This window comes from Canis lupus, chromosome 2 (assembly GCF_048164855.1).
Source record: "Canis lupus baileyi chromosome 2, mCanLup2.hap1, whole genome shotgun sequence".
Classification (NCBI taxonomy): domain Eukaryota; kingdom Metazoa; phylum Chordata; class Mammalia; order Carnivora; family Canidae; genus Canis; species Canis lupus.
This window is the reverse complement of record NC_132839.1, coordinates 59,568,359-59,588,108: the sequence shown is the minus strand read 5'-3', so window position 1 is coordinate 59,588,108 and position 19,750 is coordinate 59,568,359. Positions and strand designations below refer to the sequence as shown.

The following is a 19,750-nucleotide window of genomic DNA, read 5'->3' as shown; positions in this document are numbered from 1 at the left end:
GTGAAGCTGGCAGGAGCACCAGGCACGTTCAGGGCAAGGGGCTGGAGAGGACGGGCAGGCGGTCCTGGCAGGGAGGCCACATGGGGAGGTACAGCTTCCAGGCTGGTGTCTGGGTCCAAATCCTGCCTCTTCTGAGCCTGGCACGGTCCCTCTGGCCTCCGCAGCTGCCCCCGTCTGGGGTGCAACCTGCCAAGGTCCCAAGTCCCACCTGCTCCTCCTCCTGGGCCCCCGCGTGGTGCACAGTGACCCCTGCACCTGCACCATTCTCCCAGCCAGGCGGCTCTGGAGGCCTCCTCCCTCCTGGGGGATGCAAGCCCCGAGGACAGAGTAGGCCCGGGTCACGTGAGGTCGCAGCACACAGCACAGACCCGGCCCGGCAGGAGTTCACCAAATGTTTATTGAATACAGATCACAGGAAAGACAGGGGTGCTCTCCAAATGTGGGAGATAAAGACTATTCTTGGCCGTTGGGTTTAAGTGCGTGAACAGGAGTGTTGAAGGCACACAGCTGGCGGCCACCTTCATGTGGGAGACGTGGTAGGCTTGTCGCTCGTTCGGTGGGCTCTTCTTCCTCATTTTCCTCAGGCCTCAGGGCACGGCATGGGGGCGAGGGCCCTGGGGGTCCCGGGCCCCTTCCTCCAGGGCAGGACTCCAGCGCCGGCCCGGGCGGCGGCTCACACCAGGGGGATGGGGTAGGAGGCGCAGGCGGCCAGGCCACACATGTTCTTCCCACGCTCCATGAGGAAGTACCTGGGCAGACAGAGCGAGCTGGGGACGGGCTGGGGCTGCCTCACGGCGGACCTTCCTAGGATGCTGTACCACGAGCTCTGACTCCAGGGGCGATGGCCTGGCTTGCTGAACACCCAGGAAACCCCTGACCTGACCTGACTGACGGGCTTTCTCTTCCCTCCCTGTGGCTACCACGTTGCGTCCATCCCACTTCCCTACAACTTCCCGACTCGGCCCTCAGCTAGTTACTTAATCATCACCGGGACCCTGAGGGCACGCAGTCTGATGGCGGACACCCCGGCACCCGGTTCCAGCCCCCTCCCCAGGTCGGGTGCTCATGGTCTGAGGCACGCCTGTGGCCCAGGTTCTTCCAACCTGCCCTCCAAGCCGTGGCACCGTGCTGAGCCATGCCAGCCCCCGGCCAGACCCTCCTGGGACAAGGGACCCTCATGTCTGGCACAGGATCCTTCCGATGTGGGGGCCGGGGCAGGAGGGGGCTGCGTGGGGGCATCTTAGCCTCAGGCTCCTGCCCTGGCCTGCCCTGGGGCTCAGCTGGCCAGGTGACCTGCCCCTGCCCCGGCTCTGAAGCCACGTGTGTCCTTTTTTTTTTTTTTTTTAGCCACGTGTGTCCTTGAGGGAGAAGCCCCGCCGCCCCCCCCAAGCCAGGCCCCCAGACTCCAGCGGTGGCGCCCCTCCCAGTGCCCTGCCCGAAGTGGCTCACCCGTTCATGCCCCACTGGGGGCCCCACGAGTTCTTCACGATCCAGTAGGGTATTCCGTTCTGCTCTCCGTACCCAACAGCCAGGACTGCGTGGTTCACTTTATCTGGAGTTTTATGACAGGAAGTGCTGGAAAAGGAAAAGAAAGGCTTGAACCCACGGGAAAGATGACAGCAGCTGTCTGATGCCACTGGCCCCATGGAGCAGCGGTTCCAGGCACGGCCGGTAGGAATCAATCGGCCCCGTTGCTGCGGGCCGTCAGCCTCAAGAAGCCATGTCTGGCAGGGAGCAAACAGGAGGGGTCAGCGCCGCGGGGACAGGGTCCCAGGAGGGGGCAACATGTCCAATGCCACAAACCCCCTGTGTGGCTGCGGTGGGCAGCGGGTCCAATGGGCAGCGCAGCTGTGTTTCTCTGGGAAATGGGTTCAGAGAACGGAGGCCCAGATCACCAGGGTCCCCTGCCCAGCGGACTCTGGACCACAGGGGGACACAGGAGCAGCAGAAAGTGGCATGGCCAGAGAGTGCTTCACAGGGGGACTCTGACTCCGCATGGAGGATGGACTGGTGGCAGGGTCTGGGACAGCGCGAGGCCAGGGAGGACACGGATCGGAGTCTCTACAGGGCCACGACGTCGGATGGTGGGATGGTCCTGGGCCCTGTTCCAGGTTGCTGGGGGAGCCCCCAGCCCAGCATCCTGAGAGCAGCTACGTGCCCACCCCCCACTGCTCTCAAACTGGAGGTAGCTCCTGGGCTGATGGAGAGTGCGTTGCCCTTGGCCTGGGTCTGCCCTCCCCATTCCCACCCCAAGAGCCGCAGACACCCACGGCTGGTGTTGTGCAAGTGTGGCCAGGCTCAGAGCCGGGCCCTGAGGCCTGCCTGCGGGGGGCCCTTGGCTCACCTGGAGTAGATGCCTTTCCTGTACATCATGAAGTCGCTGGTAACCTCGAAGGCAAAGCTCACGGGGTTGTACAGGGCGACCGCCTCTACCATCGCCTGCTCGTCATTCTGTGGACACACAGTCTCTGTCACCTCTCTGCCCCCCTCTGGCTGGCTTTCTGCCCCGAGGTAGAGATGGGGGTCCGGGGCAGTGCAGGCATCTTGTGTTGGACTGAGAAGCCACCAAGGGGCTGGCTGCCCCCTCCTCACAGCAGATAGCGGGGTTGTGCCAGAACGGCCAGGCTCCTTTGGGTTATTTGGCTTACGGGTCCCTCCTCTGACACCCTGACTCTCCTGTGACCTCCCTCCCCTTTGCTGGTGGGGTCTGCGGGTCATCTCTCTTTCTAGGGAACGCCCCACCTTAGAGTAGAGGCCACGGTGCAGGTATACAGCTCATTGGGCCCCTCCCACCCATTTGCTGCGGTCCCCCTACATGCCCCTGTGACTCCCCCTGCCCTGCCCCCACAAAGCCAGCAAAATTGGCCACTCCGATCCCCTGCCTGCATCCTGGAGTGAAGAGAGTCACATGGAGGGCAGCCCCGCCTACACCAACAGCCACACCACGTGGGAGACACCAACTCCACACTTTGGGGTTGTTTGTTACTAACAACAGTAACAAACATAACCTAACAGTCATCCTCCAACTTGCATTCAATCACTTACACACACGCTGATGTCACACATTCACACTCTGCTCCTCGGGATGGGGATTCCTGCTTGCGTTTTACAAAGGAGAAAACAGACCAGACCAGAGTCCCGCACAGACCCAGGTCAGAGCCCGAGCGTCTGGTGCTTGTCTCACCCACCTCCCACCTGCTGCCACCACTGTGGCTGGGATGCCCCGATAATGGAGACTGTCCAGTCAAAGTGATCTGCCGCCAGGAGAGGCTGCCCTGCTGTGCCCGCTGGCCAGTGGACAGCAGTGGACGCTGGCCTCCTCACGAGAACACGCTGCCCGTTGCAGAGAAGGGCCGGTACTCACAATGGTGATGTTGGCTACATCCTTCACGAAAGCAATGGCTTTGCTGGGCTGGTACTTGCAGTCACCGTCCTGTGCAGGGCAGCACAAGTTAGGGGGATCGGCCCCAGGCTGAGGGTTAGGGCCACCCCCCCATGCCATGCCATTTGATAATGTCTGCAGAGCTAAAGCTCTGAGTGCCAGGGGATCATGGGGTCACTTAAGAGAGGGTCAGGGGCATCCTTGTTCTCAAGGAGCTCATAGGAGCCCAGCACTGCTTTGGCAGAGGTGGGCCTATGGGAGCCTGGGGGACCTGGGGAGAACTGGAGGTGAGCATGAGCTGCCTGGCAGGGGAAAGAGGTGCTAGTGCACAGACATTCCCAGACACAAGGCAGGTGCAGAGGCAGGTCACGTGGAGGAAAGAGCAAGCACAGAAGGTGGGGATGGCAAGAGGCATGATGTGGTGTTTGGGAACCAGCAAGTGGCTGGGCTGGAGCCCAAGGTTTATGAGAGGCGAGACAACAGGTGAGAGGGCAGGCCCCCAACAGCCTCTGAAGCATCCTGCATAAGGCAGGTGAGTGGTCAGAGCCAGGTCCGAGAGCCCACTCGGCAGCCCCAGGAGAGCTGGATGATGGAGACGGAGACGTGGGTGAACCCACAGAACAGTTGTGGGGTCCCGATGGTTGGGAGGCAGAACTTGAGTGAGGGTCTGCGGTGGGAATCACCCTCAGACAGCCTGCCAGTGGCCAGCAGGTTTCGGGGGGCTGGTGTTGCTTATTGGTGAGCAGAAATGCAGGCAGAGCCACAGGTCTGGGGGAAAGATGGCTGTGGGCAGAGAGGGTGCAGGTGCCAGAGAGTGTGGTCAGCCTGAGACTGACCCCATGGGCTGTGGTGCTGGGCGGGAAGGGCAGCGGAGGTGGGCACCCTGGTATACTTAGTGTGTGTGGGGGACCCAGGAGATTGGGAACAGCAGGTGGGCAGGGCTTGGTGGATGCAGATGACTCTGGTGGGAGGGGACGGGCTACAGCTCAAGGGCGTGGGGGTCCCCCCCCACCCCGTCCTGGTGCTCTGTGAGGCTGAAGGGGATGGCGCTGGCCAGTCCCGCTGGCCAAGACTATGAAGCTGCGGCAGCCCCCAGTTACCTGGCCCTTGTAGGGGTAGCTGTCTTCACCCATGATGCCCTTGTTGTAGCGGATGTACTCGAACGCCTGGCTGGGGAGCCCCCTGCAGGAAGCACACACAGGGCTGCCCACCCGGACTGGCCTGGCCCTGGCCCCACGCTCCTCAGACCCAGGAAGCACACGTCAGGGGAACAGGGAGCTCTCAGACGCCGTAGGGACCCCAGGCCAGCCCCCTCTGGGGTAAGGCACCTGCCCAGCTCTGGGTATCCACCACCATCATGCCCCCTGGGCCCCCACCAGCAGGTGCTCTAGAAATAGGACTTCCTGACCACTCCCATCAAGCCCGTGTGGCCGATGTTGTCATTGAGAGCAGGGAGCCACTCATGGCCGTCCAGCCACAGCTCCCAGCACCCCCACACCCTGTCCCCTCCGCTCCTGACCCTGGCACTAGTCACCCCCTGACCCACAGCACGCTATTTTGGGTCTAGGCAGCTAGAACATCAGCTCTGTATGCTCTGTTGGCTGCGTGTCCCCAGGGCCCAGCCACATGTAGGTGCTCAGTCACACATGTGGAGTGCTTGAAAACATGAACCAGAGCACAGGGAGCCCCCCCTTACACATGGAGCCCAAGGATGTCCCTCCCCAGAAATGGGCCATGAGGGGGAAGAACCAGGCCGGACGCATGCATGCACTAGGACAGTGGCCATGGACACCAGACACACGAGCAAATAAACCCCTGATGACGATGTTAAGGACCGGCCGAGGAGACGGGCGCAGTAAAGACACAGCCATCAGCACGAGCACTTTTACCACTTCTGATGGCCAGGTGGGGCTGCTCGGAACTTTAACTGTGTGGAAGGGCCAGGCAGACACCTGGCCATGGCTATGGGGGCTGCTGAGGCCACCTGCACTGTGGTGAGGCCGGGGGGACACCCTGGATGGAGGGCAGATTTCGGGAGCAGAGTGGCCTGGGCTTGGGTCACACTCTGTCACATTCTGGCTGCAGGACCTGAGGGTGACCATCTCCTTTGTGACCTGGGACGGGGCAGCGGTCGGCACATGCTATACCCGACAGAAGCAATCTGTGGGGCAGGAGAGGGACCCCGGGAGGGCCTGTCGGTCAGGGGCGTACCCTTGGCAGCCGTGATTGTTGAAGTTCTGGGCACAGTCCACCAGCTGCTGCTCTGCCTGGAGGGACACACAGTGTGGTGAGCAGGGTAGAGACCACTGGAGGCTCTGGCCCGGGGTGCTGAGCCTTCCCCGCAGCACACCCCTGTGGCCCCATCAGCCCCATGTCCAGATGCCCCAGACGTCAAGCTGCCGAGGCAGGGACCAGCAGCTGGCACATGGAGGGAGGGGTCAGCCGCTGGGGCAGCCAAGCAGGGGGGTGAGGGTGCTGCCTTGGTGCACACGGCTGGGAGGCGCACATGCCTACAGTGGCGAGTGGGAGCGGGAGGGGACAGCCCCGCTGGGGACCCCCACCCACCCTCATCCCTTGCTGTGAGCTCAGCAGCTGGACACATGGGCCCTGGCCCTGCCCTCGGGGAAGACAGCCAGGCAGTTCGGGCCGGACTGGCTCCTAGAAGCCTGCCTCCCAGGCTCTGCTCTCCGAAGGCTGCAGGTGGCCTCAGTCATTCTAGAACGTGCGTTCAGTTTCACAGGCCGAATGACCACGAGGGGGAGGTGCCTGATGACCAGTGGAAACCACATCTACACCGAAGCTCTAAAGGAGCCCGATGGCATACCTGGCCCTCTCTGTCAGGCCTCAGGGCAGAGCCATGACCTCAGCAGGTGACCCCGGGGGCGGGCTGCTTACCAAAGAGAGCAACTTCCCACTTTTGATGGCGATGGCGGACTCCAGGGCCCCCGTGGTGGAGAAGGTCCAGCAGCTGCCACAGCTGCCCTAGAGAGGCCGGGACAGAGGTCGGAGGTCGGTAACAAGAACACCAGGACGCAGGCCCGAGAAAAGTGGGCTCCCATCCATGTGGACCATCAGGCCCTATGCGGCCAAGGTCGTCTGGGTTAACAGGTGACAGGACTGAGGCCCATAACGGAGCAGGAGCCGCTGACCACCAGCACCTTCCCAGCCCCGGCCCCTCACACACCAAGCCCACTGCCCTGCAAGGATGACCCCCATCCTGTGATCTTCTGCTTTCCTTCTATGGCTGAACCTCACACAGGCTCTTCTTCTCTCCACGGTGTCTGAGCAGGACTCACCCACATCCTGTTTCCAGAACCTTCTCTACCACCACTCCACCTCCAACCTCATTCCGCTCAGTCCTAACAAACTAACCCCTCAAGCCCTCACCTCCATCGAGCCCAGACACCTGACTGCCGGGCTGCCGCGCCTGCCCACCCCCTGCCCTCCACAGTCACCAGCAGCCCCTGAACTTGCCAGAGCCTGCTGCCACCTGCCCATTCACAGCCCAGCAAGCACAGCTGTGCGAGCCAGGGGGTCAGCTCCGGCCTCTCCACCTCCACCCCGTTGGTCATCTGAGATGGCCCACCCGTCTCGTCTCTCCCTCCACAGGTGGTTCTACCTCTCGACTCTCTCTCACATCCAGCCCCTGCCCTGCCCTCAGGAGGTTGGTGTTGTCCTGGAGGTCCCCCCTGGTCCCTTCCTCCCACATCCTCCTGTCAGTACGGGGGTGACCCCGTCTGAGGCTCTCTGGCTGAGAGAGGCAGACACCTGGCATGCAGCCCCCTGTACCCCCATCCATCTGGACGCCAGGCCAGCCCTCAGCCTTGGTTTGCTCCTCTGTGACCCGAGAAGCATGTGGGGCTGCCAAGCTAATGTCAGATTCTGCTGCTGTGTCTGCATCCGCACGGTGGCCATAGCCACCACCTTGCTCCAGCCCTGCACCTGGTGGCCCAGGCTCCCCAGAAGGCCCTGGAACATTCCTGACAGACCTCCCTGTCCCAACAGTGAGCACAGTCAGGCTTCTACACAGAAAACTCATGGCTTTAAATTGTCATGGGATTCTCGGTGCACCTGGGCAGCCCAGTTGATTACATGTCTGACTCTTGATTTCGGCTCAGATTGTGATCTCAGGGTCCGAGGACTGAGTCCCATGTTGGGCTCTGCACTCTGCAGAGAGCCTGCTTCTCCCTCTCCCTCTTACCCTCCCCCTGCTCGTGCTCTCTTTTTCTCAAATAAATAAATAAATAAATAAATAAATAAATTAATTAATTAATTAATAAATCTTAAAAAACAAACAAACAAACAAACAAACAAAAAACCTGTCATGGGATTCTTAGTCTAAAAACTGGCTCTGGGGGGCGGAGGGCTTTGCTCTGTGGCTCCCAGGGGCTGCAGTGAATGTCCAGAGTGCCAGCTCCAGGAGCTCCAGGCCTGAGAGGATAGGAAGCTGTGGAGAAAACGTTTCCCAGGGAGCGTTTTGATACGAAAGCCAGTGTTTGCAGGAGGGAAGCTTGCACCTTGCATTTTCTGAAGGGGAAAGCATGGCCTCTTTCTGGAAAGGCAGCTGCTGTGACTTCCAGGGGAGGGACACAGTGGGCAGAGGGGAGACTCTCCAGAACAGAGCCAGCCCCCAGGCCGTAGCTTTGTGGGTGTAGAAAGCAGGACACACACTCCCTGCCAGGAGGCCAGTGTCATTTGGAAGGCTGGCGTCATCCTGCTCGCTAAGCACCTGCTATCCCCCAGCCGGAGGGGCTGGGCCAGGCCTTGCATGGGGTGGAAGGAATAGGGCCCTGTGTCCCATCTCTGAAGGGCACAGAGAACTGCTGCTTCGGGTGACTTTGTGGGAGCCCTGGGGCCACTGAGGAGCTCTGGGCAGAGGGTACAGGGGGACATCAGTCCAACCAAGAGGGACTGCTCCCTCCTCCAGAGCAGCCTGTGGAGGTAGGGAGCTCACAGCCTTGCAGAGGAAGGCAGCTGGAGGCCAACAAGAAACAGAGTTGGGGAGACACTTGCCAGTTTGGGGTTCTGAGTTTCTCTTCCTGCTGTTTTGTCTGTGAATGTGGCTATGTTTTGGGGAAGGACGGGGGATGGCCACACATACCTGATTTTTCACCGGTGACACGAACTTTCCTTTTTTCCGCCAGTCCACAAAAGGGGGGTAGGGACCTGTCCCCCGGAGGTAGTTACCTTTGGTGGCTGAGCAATTCTGGAATGACCAAACACAATTCTTTCAGGGGAACAGAAAACTTTTTGATGGAAATGTGTGCAAGTAAAACAATCACCAAGAGAATGACTATCACTGTAGCAACATCCCGCCCCAACCTGACATGACCCAGGTGGGGGAGTGAGGTCCTGGGAGCCAGATTTCACAAGTAGTAACACAGTTCATCCAGTTAAATTTTAACTTCATATGAACGATGAGTAACTATAGCGAAAGTATGTCCTGCACAGTACTTAGGACATATTCACACTAAAATACCCTGTTATCTACCTGAGATTCAGTTTTAATTGTGCATCTGTATTCTCTCTGGCAACCCTAAGTTTGGGGCACACATAGCTAAGGCTGTGTGCATGGCTTGAGCAGCTGCTGGGAGCCACCTGACGCCCCAGGAAGCTGCACTCCTCCCCCCACCCTCCGGAGCCGGGTAGGCTCGAGTCCGGCTGGAAGTTGGCAGACTCTGAACTTATTCCAAAGGTCTGAGTGGAAAGAGTCGGCTTGGGTCACAATGACTAACACCCACCTGAGGCTCCGACCAGAGATACTTGTGTTTTATTTCAGCAAAGTTCATGTCTGAAAACTGGTTCAGCCCCACTGAAAAAGAGAAGGAAAAACAAAAAAATCCAAAGAGGCACTTACTAAGGCACTGATTAAGAAACAGAAACATTACCAGCCCCAGTTAACCTGTGTGCTATTTCCAGCTGCAGCGACTGGCACCTCTGTAGGTTTTAAATGTAATTATCATTGATCAGAGCAAGGTCAATGCTCCATGTGCTTCAGAACCACCTGGGAGGGGGATCCCTGGGTGGCTCAGTGGTTTAGGGCCTGCCTTTGGCCCAGGGTGTGATCCTGGAGACCCGGGATCAAGTCCTGTGTCAGGCTTCCAGCATGGAACCTGCTTCTCCCTCTGCCTGTGTCTCTACCTCTCTCTCTACGTCTATCATGAATAAATAAATGAAATCTTAAAAAAAAAAAAAAAAAAAAAACCGCCTGGGAGCTTGTCCTGTGCATACAAGTGGGCTGCATGGCAGGTGTGTAGGTGTGGCTAGTGCGTGGTAGGGCCTGGGCACCCCATCCAGGAGTGGGTTCAGACACCCCACTGGAGACTCTGATGGACATTCAGGTGAAGAGCCGCTATATCTGCCCCAGGTGCATTCCCATCTGTGCCCAGGGTGGAGAGCCTTCCTATCACTACCTGCCAGCCTAGCACATCTCTGACGATGTAACCACCCCCCCACACCCCCCGCCGCCCCATGGTCGCACAGAGCACTGGGCAGGGATGAGATTCAAGCACAACTTTTATTATACTTGCTGCCCACAATACCAATGTCGTGGACCCTGCTGACATTTCTGAGGCCTCTGTGTATATGCGGTGTGTATGCTTCTAGGGAAATGACTTGGACGGAGGGCAGGTCTGTCCCTGGAGTCTGCTCCTGAGTGCAGAGCACATTGCTGAAGGGGGCCTGCCACCCAGTGATCCAAGGGCAGCACTCAGCATAGGAGGGACCCTCAGCTGGCAAGAATGGGGTGGGGCTTCTGTGAGACCTCCTGTGAAATCCAGGACCATCCAGAGGGCTCAGCGCCCCTGTCCTGCAGCCATGGGGATATCAGAGACCCAGCAGAGCCAGGACTGCAGTCAGCTCAGGGAGGCTTCAGGCCATCCCTCCACTCCATATCCCTCCCAGGGGGCCTCCAAGCATCGGCTGCCACTAACAGCTCTGAGACGTGGCCCCACGGAGCCTGGAGGAGAGGCAGCCCCGCAGTACTTTTAAACGTGTGGTTCCCAGCGTTGTGAGCATTTATCTTCCTCCAGTTGCCAACGAAGGTCTGCAGCCTCTGGAGGTACTCCTCCGAGCTGTACTTCTTCTGGTGCTGAAACGAAACACAGCCACAGTAAGTCAGGGAAACAAGATGTGGCTCGCCAGAAGGGGACAGTTTGTTTTATAAGAGGATGGGTGGAGCTTTTCCCTACCGTACAATGGAGTTTTTGGAGCTAAAGCCCTGTTAGGAGGCAGGACACTGTTGGGTGTCAGCTGTGAAAGGAGGTCATAGGCACACACCCTGGGGCCATGGGGAAGAAATGTGCCAAATGCAGGTCCTCCAGTGACCCACAGCTGGCATTGGCTCAAGTCTGGGACAAAAATCATCACTTTTCAAAAGCCCATGCACCAGTGTTCTGCAATTAATTCTGCAGCCAGCATGCAATGTATCCAAATATAAAATATGGCCCTGAGTGCCCAGGCTGTAAAGGCTGCCAGCTGCCAAAATCACTGGGGACAACTGTTTGGAAGGCGTTAACCTAACTGAATCTTTCCCATCTTGGCCAATTCCCAGTCTGGAAAGACCCAGGGGTGTGGGTGGGAAAATCCCTCCCCGTCATCCCAAGTCTGGCACCGTCAGCTTTGATAGCAGGCAACAGAGAAACAAAAAGCTTCAGGAAGAAGGTGACCACTGACCTGCACTGCCCATGACTTGAAGTGAACTTTCTCTGTAAAAAGAAAAAACAAAAGACATTAGCCCGGGTGCCTGGCAATGAATGGGGCCTTCAGCCAAGCAGGGCACTTCAGAGCTGATCGGCATTTCAGGAAACGAGACTACAGTGAAGGCACCAAAAATGGTGTTATCTGATGCAGAATGCAGAAGTCAGGCTCTCACTGCAGTGGCAGCGGTAACAGAACCTGTGGTTGGACAGGACACGGGCTGTCCCCGGAGCGGGCACCCGGGGCGGCCTGGGTCCCACAATGCCCCATGGCTTCACTTGCTGCTGGTCACACAATGGTGCTTACGTTGTGGAAATCCACTGAAATGTGTATTTAACGATATGTGTACTTCTCTGTATGATATACTTCAATAAGAAGTGAGTTAAAAAATCTAATCCCCAAGGGTCAGCAAATTTTTTCTTCAAGACACAGACAACCAATATATTCGACATGGCGCTGTCCCATGGTCTGTGCCCACGGTGTGAACACAAACCAGACACCAGCTCTTTGTGGATGGACCCCCGCTATACCTTGTATCTTTTTGAGCTATCTAAAAATTTCAGGCTACATTTAAACGGCTACAAAGAATGTATTCCAGCTTATAGTAAATACTGTCTTTTTAATTTTTCAATTTTTTTTTTTTTAAATTTTAAGTAGGCTCCATGCCCACCATGGGGTTTGAGCTCACGACCCTGAGATGAAGAGCTCAATGTCTGACCAACTGAGCCAGCCAGGGGCCCTGTAAATATCATTTTAAAAGAGGATGCCACATCCTTCTTTTAAAGCTAGTCAAGGGAATCTGCATACAGTCTGAGTTAATGCCCGCCGTCAGTAATGAAACAAATCATCCTTTTATGCAACAAGGACAAGAAGCATACATCAAAATTATGTTTACTTCCTGTGACTCACGCATCTCTGAACATTATATAAATTTATTCTGGATTGAATTCCAGTATTCAATCCAGAATAAATCCTCACCATCAACACCCCAACCGATCAAAATATTTCAAATATATTATATACATTGTGAAAAGTAATTGTTAAACATAAAAAATAAACCTGTATCAGAAATGCGTCCTTAGGGGCACCTGGCTGGCTCAGGGGGTTAAGCTTACAGCTCTTGGTTTAGGTTCATGTCCTGATCTCACGGGATGGATGTCCTCGTTGGCCTCCATGCTCAGTGGGAAGTCTGCTTGGGGTTCTCTCCTTCTCCCCGTGTCCCCCTACCCTGGGCATGCGCAAGTTCTCTCTCAAATAAATAAATAAATCTTAAAAAAAAAAAAGAAATGCATCTCTTAATGAGATCAACAGGACTTTTCTAAGTAACCCCCCCCTCATGGATTTATAGATTCATGGGTATTTCCTATTTTTTTAATGGGTCAGTATTAATTCTGGTCTTTTTAATTTTTAAAAAGATTTTATTTGAGAAAGAGAGAGCAAGTGCACACAAGTGGGGTGGGGGGCAGAGGGAGAGGGAGAAGCAGACCCCCACTCTCGCGGAGCAGGGAGCCAGATGTGGGCTGGATTCCAGGAACCTGGGATCAAGACATGAGCTGAGGGCAGAGTTTCACCAACAGAGGCCCCCAGGCGCCCCAATCTTTGTTTTTTTATAGGTCAAAAGACTAAGAAATCCTGCTAAATAAGCAGATTACTAATTACTTATTGCTTCCGGCAATGGAAGGCAAGGTTTCTCAATTTCTATGCCCCAATCACCTGACCATCTAAGACTTCATCAGCTGATACCTTGGTGAGGTCCTGTCTTCTTCAATTTCAGTTTCCTTGAGGAACTGGCAGGAGTTTTGAGGAAGATTTGTTACCATCCATTTTTTTGCTGCCTCTGATGTGTTTATGACCAGAGGTTCAGATTGAGGACAAATGAGAGGTGCAGATTGGCTTTAGCAGAGAGGATGTCTGGGAGTGGAGGGGCTGGACCCTAACCCCGTACGTGCACCCACATCTGTTGGGGTTTGTGCTCCTCCAGGGACCTCCCCCTCCCCCCGGCGGAAGACGATGCTCAGCAGTCTAACTTCCCTTGTGGGTCACACACCTCCCTATTCTAGAAACCGAGCTAGAGTCACTTTCCGCAGGAAAGAAACACCGATTTCTCCACTACAATCCTGCAAAGGGTTTTGGAGGATTCCAGTCCTGGTCACCGGGCCCGGCTACAGTTGGTGGCTACAGAGGAGATGGACCTCCACTCAGCAGGACTTCAAGCAGGACAGAGTTCAGGACAACTGGCCAGCTTTCCCCTCTGGGATATTTCAAAAGCAACAAGTATGGCAGGTATGACACTCAGGACTATTTCTCGTTCACAGGAGGTCAGTGGAAATAAGAGCTGAGATGCCCTGGGGGCTGGGCCGGAAGGCTCTGCTGGTGAGCCCGGGGCCCCAACCTCAGACAGACACATCTCAAATCCACTGTGCTTCTGGACAAACTATATTTATGTCCGCCCTGTCTGGGGGCAGGGGTCAGCAAACTATGGCAAACTGAAAAATGTCTTCTTACACTTTTAAATGATTGAAAGAAACATACAACATTTTGTAAGACCTGAGAATCATCCACATTCACATTTCAGCATCCATAAATAAAAGTTTCTGGGAACACAGCCACATTCATTCATTTGCATCCTGTCTGGGGCTGCTCTCCAGGGCGGAGCGAAGTACTTGCTACAAACTCTGTGCCGCCACAACACCTAAAGTATTTACTCTCTGGCCCTAGGCAGGAAAAGCTTTCAGAGCCCTGCTCTGGGGTTAGGATGGCTTCTAGGGCCAACCCCCATCCGCACAGCCCACAAGGGAGGGTGAAGCCAAGCCTGGGGGCACTGGATTTTCTTCATGTTGGGGCTGGCCTGGAGCTGCCCGTCTGCCGGCCTCCTTGCAGACCTGGGGGGCTTTCTTGTATTTGAGTAGAGAGGAGTGAGGCAAGATTCGCAGCGGAGAAGATTCAGCCTCAGCAATCTGTGTCCTGTCTCCAGGCTGTGCTTTGGCAACTCTGTGCCCAGGGTGAGGAGGGCAGCTGGGCAGTGAGCTCAGAGCCCAGGGGGTGGAGGGCTGAGGTGGGCCGCAGCAGGGTAGGGGGGCCGCAGGGCAGGGCCTCCAGCCCGGGCAGGTGCTCGCAGCCCCAGCAGTGTAAGGGGTGCGAGGGCAGCACGGAGCCGGCGCGGGCGCTGTGCAGGTGGCGCGCGGGGCGGCCTGATGCGGGACCTGGCCGACCTTACATCAGGTGTGCAGACCCGCCGAAGCGCAGCCGGCCATCCCACAGAGCCTCTCGGGGCACCCGGGGATCCCCAGGGGCTGCGAGAAAGGCTGGAAAGTCCCTGCGCACGCTGGCAGAGGCCCCGCCACAGTCCTCTAGGACCCCGCGGGGCGCTTAGGCACCGGGCCGCCCCCCCGCCCCCCGCCCCCGCCCCCCGGCTCCTGCACCTTCTCCCGCCCGGCCCCGGGTCCCCCCGGCGGAGGCCTCGGTCCCGGGGCGGGCAGGCCGTGTCCCTCTGCCCCGGTCCCGTCCTCGGGGGACCGAGCCGCCCGGCGAGGCCCCTTCTCCGCGGCGCCCCCTCCCGGTACCTAAGGAGCTCGCGGAGGCGTCCGTGGCGCCGCAGGCCGGGAGTCCCAGGAGCCCCGCGGCCGCGCACAGCAGCGGGAACGCGACCCACATCTCGGCGGCTCCGCGGCGGACTGGCTGCGGGCGCCGGGGAGGAGGCGGCGGCGGCGGCGGGGGCGGGGCGGGGCGGGGCGGGGCTCCCGGGGCGGGGCGGGGCTGCGGGGAGGTCACCGCCCTCGCCTCCGAGTCCTCTCCCAGGGCTCACCCCGGGGCCCCACCCCCCTTTCCCCGTTTCTCTGCCTCTGCCCGGCCCCCCGGAGCCCGCCCCCCACCCCGGAGCCTCCCCTGCCCCCTCCATCCCCGGAACGCCCCTCCCTGACCCCCCTGACCCCGGAGCCCTCCACCCCCGGAGCACTCCCTGTGCCCCCCCAGCGCCCCTCTCGGGTCCTCCTTAGGCCCAGTCCCCGGGGTGTCCCTCCTCCCTCAGAATGAACTCAGGAGTGGAGGGAGGAGTCAGCAGGGTTTGGTGAGGCTCACCTCCCCACCCCTCCCCTTCCCTCCCGGCCTCTCCCACAACAGGCGTTTTGCTCCAAGTGGTGAGAAAGTCGTCTTAGCTTCAGGGCCTTGTCGTGTCTCCAGCAAATGTGCAGAAAGGCGGGAGACCTTAATGTGAGTTTGTGAGACACAAATAGAAGGAGGAACGCTTCAAGCTGAGGGACCGAGGACTGTTAGTGTGTGTGGGGGGGGAGGCCTGCAACCAGGTACCCAGGGGCTGGTTCTTCACCTACATTCCCTCTCTCCACTCCTGGTTTACAGATGGGGAGACCGAGGCCCCAGAGTGGGTGGTCACAGATGTGGGAAGATAAGTGTTCTTACTGCCGACAGCAGCCCAGAAAAGCCCTGGTCCCCGGGGCAAGGGGGCTTCCTCCAGAACACTTGGTGAAGGGCAACAGGCTTGACCTGGTCCCACCCCCCAGGATTCCTTAGGAAACCTCCTTCATCTCCACCCCCAGGATACATGCTGGCTGTCATCCCCCAAGCATGTGGCCCCATGCACTTCTGAAGGGTCTCATGCCTAGGATTTTACTAGCCGATAACAAATGACCTTCCCCAACAATAGCTGGCCCCCTCAGGGTCCTGGGAACCTTGTCACTCCCTGACCTCCTCCCCACCTGCAAGTCTACAAGGAGCATCTCCTTGTGCCCCCAGGGCAGCTCTCCCTGCCCACAGGTTCTGTCATGAGCTTTCACACCAAAGATGTCCAAGAATTCATTCTTAGCTGTGGGATCTGAACCCCAACATTTTCCTTAGCTCTCCCAGCAAGTGTGCAGAGGGAGTCTGAGCCCGGGTTTGATCTTTTTTGCAGCCAGAGGCACTTTGGTGAGGTCAGAGCTAGTGGGGCTGGCCTGTACCAGCTCCCCACTCCCAGTTCCTCCCCTCCCCCCTCCCCTCTCCCTCCTGTCTCTCCCTCCATAGGAGGTTTTCTCTCCCAAGTGCTCAGCCCAGCCTGTGCCTCTGAGGCCCCAGGGGAATAGGTCCCTAGGCCCTCTCTTGGGATCTGATTGGTGGGGGCAGCCCAGGAATGTGCCCTTAAGGGGCCTCTGGGGGATCTTTCAGTGCAGCAGGGGGTGCAGCAGGTGGACACTGGCGGTGGGAGAGCCAGCAGCCCGAGCTCACAGACACCATCTTCGCAGATAGAGCAGCTCTTTGTCAATTGATGATTTTGTCTGTGTTCGGATGCCCCTCTGGGTGCATTTGGAGCCACGGGTCTCCGAAAATACCCTGCCTGTTGTTTGCACAGTTAAGGCACTGGCCTAGAGAGAAGTGTCTTCTCTCTCCTGGTGTCTCATCTGTTGGGTAGGCAGGAAGAACCTCACCTTCTCATCCTGTTGCCTGGAGCCTGACAGAGGGCCATGATGATCTCAGACCCAGGTTCCCCTGCCCCCGCCCCCGCCCCGTGCTGGGTCCCCAGTGACCCTCCTTTTCAGGTCACTCCAGAGGGTCTGCACTGCAGTGCAGAAGGCTCTGGCTTGGTCACTTGGAGACTAGTGTTTGCCTCTAGTCCTGCAGATTGGCTGTGTGACCCAGGCAGGTGCTTTGCACTATGTAGTGACTCGTCCCGGATATGGGTGCCGTCCTTTGCTCCCTGCACCCTTTTCACGGTGTCTGTCTGCCCATGTGGCTCCTCCATGGTTCTGGCCCTCGGTACTCCTGCACCTGTGAGGCTGCAGACTGGCTGGTAGCAGAGTCTCGCTGGGCCTGGGTGGGGGGCAGATGTCCCAAGGTTCTGCCTCAGTTATTCAATTGGGCACAATCCAGGCCTGGCTCTGATAATACTCTGTAGACAAAATTAAGATTTCGAGTCAGCTGACTTTAATTGATGGTCCTGGATTATCTGAGGGCCCCAGTACAGTCACAGGGGCTCTTCAAAGCAAAAGGGGAAGGCGGAAGAGTCTGAGACCTTGAATCCCAAGAGGGATTTCACCTGCCATCCCTGGCTTTGAGGGGGGCATAGCCAAGTGGGTGGCCTTCAGAAATGGAGAAGGACCCAGCCACCAGCTAGCTGGGAAGCAGGGCCCTCAGGCCCACCAGCCAGCAATTCTACCAACAACCTGAATCAGCTGGGGAGCGGATTCGTTCCCAGAATCCCCAGAAGGGAAGATGGTGTGGCTGACGCCTGGATTTGGCCGTGTGCAACGGGCGGCAGAGGAACTGTCCAAATCCATGTGGACTTTTGACCTCCGGAGCTGTGAGATAGTGTATTTGTGTCATTCTAAGCCTCAAACTTTGCAGTAATTGGCACGCAGCAATAGGACACTAATGCACCAGGTGAGGTGCTCAGGTTAGCTGCTGCCTGGGCTGACAGGTGGTGGGCGTGCTCGAAGGCTCCCATGAACATGGAGGCTGTCACGAGCTTGCACTTCCGGGATCTGGGAGGCTAGGAGACGAGAGCAGTGTTTACCCTCCCCACTCAGAAGTCATTACCTTCTTTAGGGACATGTCAGACCCACTGCCGAGTGCTTTGTGTGAACACTTTCTTAGTGCTCACTGTTTATCCCATTCTACAGATGAAATGACTGAGACACATCAGCAGCTTGCCTCAGGCCACACAATTAAGTGATGGAGCTGGGGTTTGAACCACTGGCCAACTGAATCCAGGGTTCTCCTCCTTAGAAATAGGCTTTAGCCCCGGGGGAGCAGGTGGTTGACAGTGAGCCCCAGGCCTGCCTACTTTCCTGACTGTCCAGGTCTGCACTCCCCTGAGGTGTCAGCAGGGGCCAGGCATCCAGCCAAACCGCAGCTCCTGGATGTGACCACCTGCGTGCCGACCTCCCGCTCACAGTTCTTGGGACTGTTGTCTGCCCCACTCCTGACTAGCCCTTTTCTTCAGGCTAGATCTCCTGCTCATCCTCCTCACCAGTTGTTTGCTACAGGTTTAACTGATTTTCCAGATCACCTGTCAGAGTCAAGCTCAGCAGACAGGCTGGGCCCTCGCCAGATAAACTTCTGTACCCTACCTCTGGCGTCTTGTAACAGTAATAACTGTGTTAACAATATGACGACATGGATCCTGTTGTTCCATGCTCATAACAGCCGTGCGAAGTTTGTCGGAGTGTACACGTATGCTGTAGGTGGTAGAGCTTCTCCCACAGCCACATGCTGATTTTGTGCAGTAGGCAGAGAGTTGGCTGAGTGGTTGGGTGGATAACTGTAGAGGTGCATGCATAATGGTGGAGAGGATAAAGGGGGCCATTGCCAGCTGGAAGGATGGATGGATGGGTGGATGGATGGGAGGATACATGGATGGATGGATGGAAGGGGTGGATGAATGGATGGAACGAAGGGGTGGATAGGACAGAGGGATGGCTGGCTGGCTGGGAGGATGCATTAATGGATGGATGGATGGAAAGATGTAAGGAAGGGATGGATGGATACATGGACAGGTGGATATAGAGGTGAGTGAGTGACTAAAGGGCCTGCTGAGGGGGAAAGGTAAGGAATACAGAAAAGGTATAAGTCTGCATCAGGGGGGTTCATAGGAACTTGTTCCATCCTCCACCAGGAGACACTCTGCTTCGTCAACTTGGTTACTTCCTGTGCTGTGGATCAGAGAAGTTGTCCTGGAGATGTCCTCCGACTGCAAGAGAAGTCATCATCTGTGTCCTGAGAAGTCAGCAAGCATCCTTGGCTAAGCCTCAGAGATGCAGCAGCCACAGCCAGGAGAAGTGTGCGGGCTTGCAGAAAAGTCCAGAAGCTGCATTTCATCAAGGCCAGGCTTGGGGTGAAGGCAGTGGGTTATGTTGTGTGAGGGAAGGGTTAGATCCCATCATTGTTTTAGTTATTACAATTTGATGTTCCTTTCATCATGATTTCTTTACATTAATTTTGGATTTTTAAAAATATTGCACTAAAGTATTATTTACCTTGATTACTCGTATTTTGGCCTTCCCTTCCATTTGGCATCTGAGGGGTGCATCTCACTTTGTTCACCCCAGTCCCAGCCCTGTGAGGAAGCAGCAGTTTCTGGACTTTTCTGCAAACCCCATACTTTGTGCATGGGAACTTACCCCCTCAGTTGGTTTTTCTCTTGCATCTGGGAGAGCCAGGAGCTCAGGAGCTGGAGCCCAGAGTGTGTCTGCCTCCAATAAATTCTCCAGAGCCTCCTTCAATCTCTTGGGGTCCACAGAGTCTGTCTATACTCCTTTGCCTGTCACTTAAGACCTCCTGTGATACATCCCTATTCTGCTTGTAATGTCCACCACCAGTGCACCTCCTCAAGTCCACAGGTGAGCTCCTTGTCGGGTACAACCTCCAGCTCCCTCTCTATTTTCATGTCTTGTCCTTTCTCCTCTACAGAAACTTCCTCTTCCAGAACCCCTGAATTAATAATCTGCACCACACACTGTTAGCTTTATCTTTTACTGTTGTGGAGAGTGTCTTGTGGTGCTGGTTGATTTTCAGCCAGCTTGTACCCATTAGGTTGTTAGCCTGAGGGGTCAGTGCCCATGCTGTATTGGTGGTTAAATATTTTGAAAGTCAGATTTCCTGTATTGTGCCCTCTGCAGTAAAAATGCTGGGTACTGGAGCTCAAGCCCACTGCCCGGCATACAGCAAGGACAGCATAAATGC

The 19,750-nt window shown here is 56.8% G+C and overlaps 1 protein-coding gene across 1 annotated transcript; it reads right to left on the bottom strand.

Moving 5' to 3' along the window:
- Window positions 1-376: 376 nt before the first annotated feature.
- On the bottom strand, window positions 377-14,786 carry CTSH (cathepsin H). Its single transcript, XM_072802222.1, has 12 exons — window positions 14,644-14,786; window positions 11,057-11,088; window positions 10,367-10,472; window positions 9,124-9,194; window positions 8,484-8,588; window positions 6,278-6,364; window positions 5,594-5,649; window positions 4,483-4,564; window positions 3,365-3,433; window positions 2,345-2,451; window positions 1,450-1,575; window positions 377-749 (listed from the first exon to the last, which is right to left on the bottom strand). The coding sequence occupies exons 1-12, from the start codon at window positions 14,732-14,734 to the stop codon at window positions 674-676; spliced, it is 1,008 nt and encodes a 335-aa protein (XP_072658323.1). The 5' UTR covers window positions 14,735-14,786; the 3' UTR covers window positions 377-673.
- Window positions 14,787-19,750: the final 4,964 nt, after the last annotated feature.

Bases quoted from the DNA above. Each gene is read 5' to 3' on its own strand.
- CTSH (XM_072802222.1), bottom strand. From the start codon at position 14,734: ATGTGGGTCGCGTTCCCGCTGCTGTGCGCGGCCGCGGGGCTCCTGGGA. The intron at 5,650-6,277 runs GTAAGCAGCCCG...GTGTCCCTCCAG, and splicing joins GTGGGAAGTTGCTCTCTTTG to GCAGAGCAGCAGCTGGTGGA. The intron at 4,565-5,593 runs GTACGCCCCTGA...TGCTTCCTGCAG, and splicing joins AACAATCACGGCTGCCAAGG to GGGGCTCCCCAGCCAGGCGT.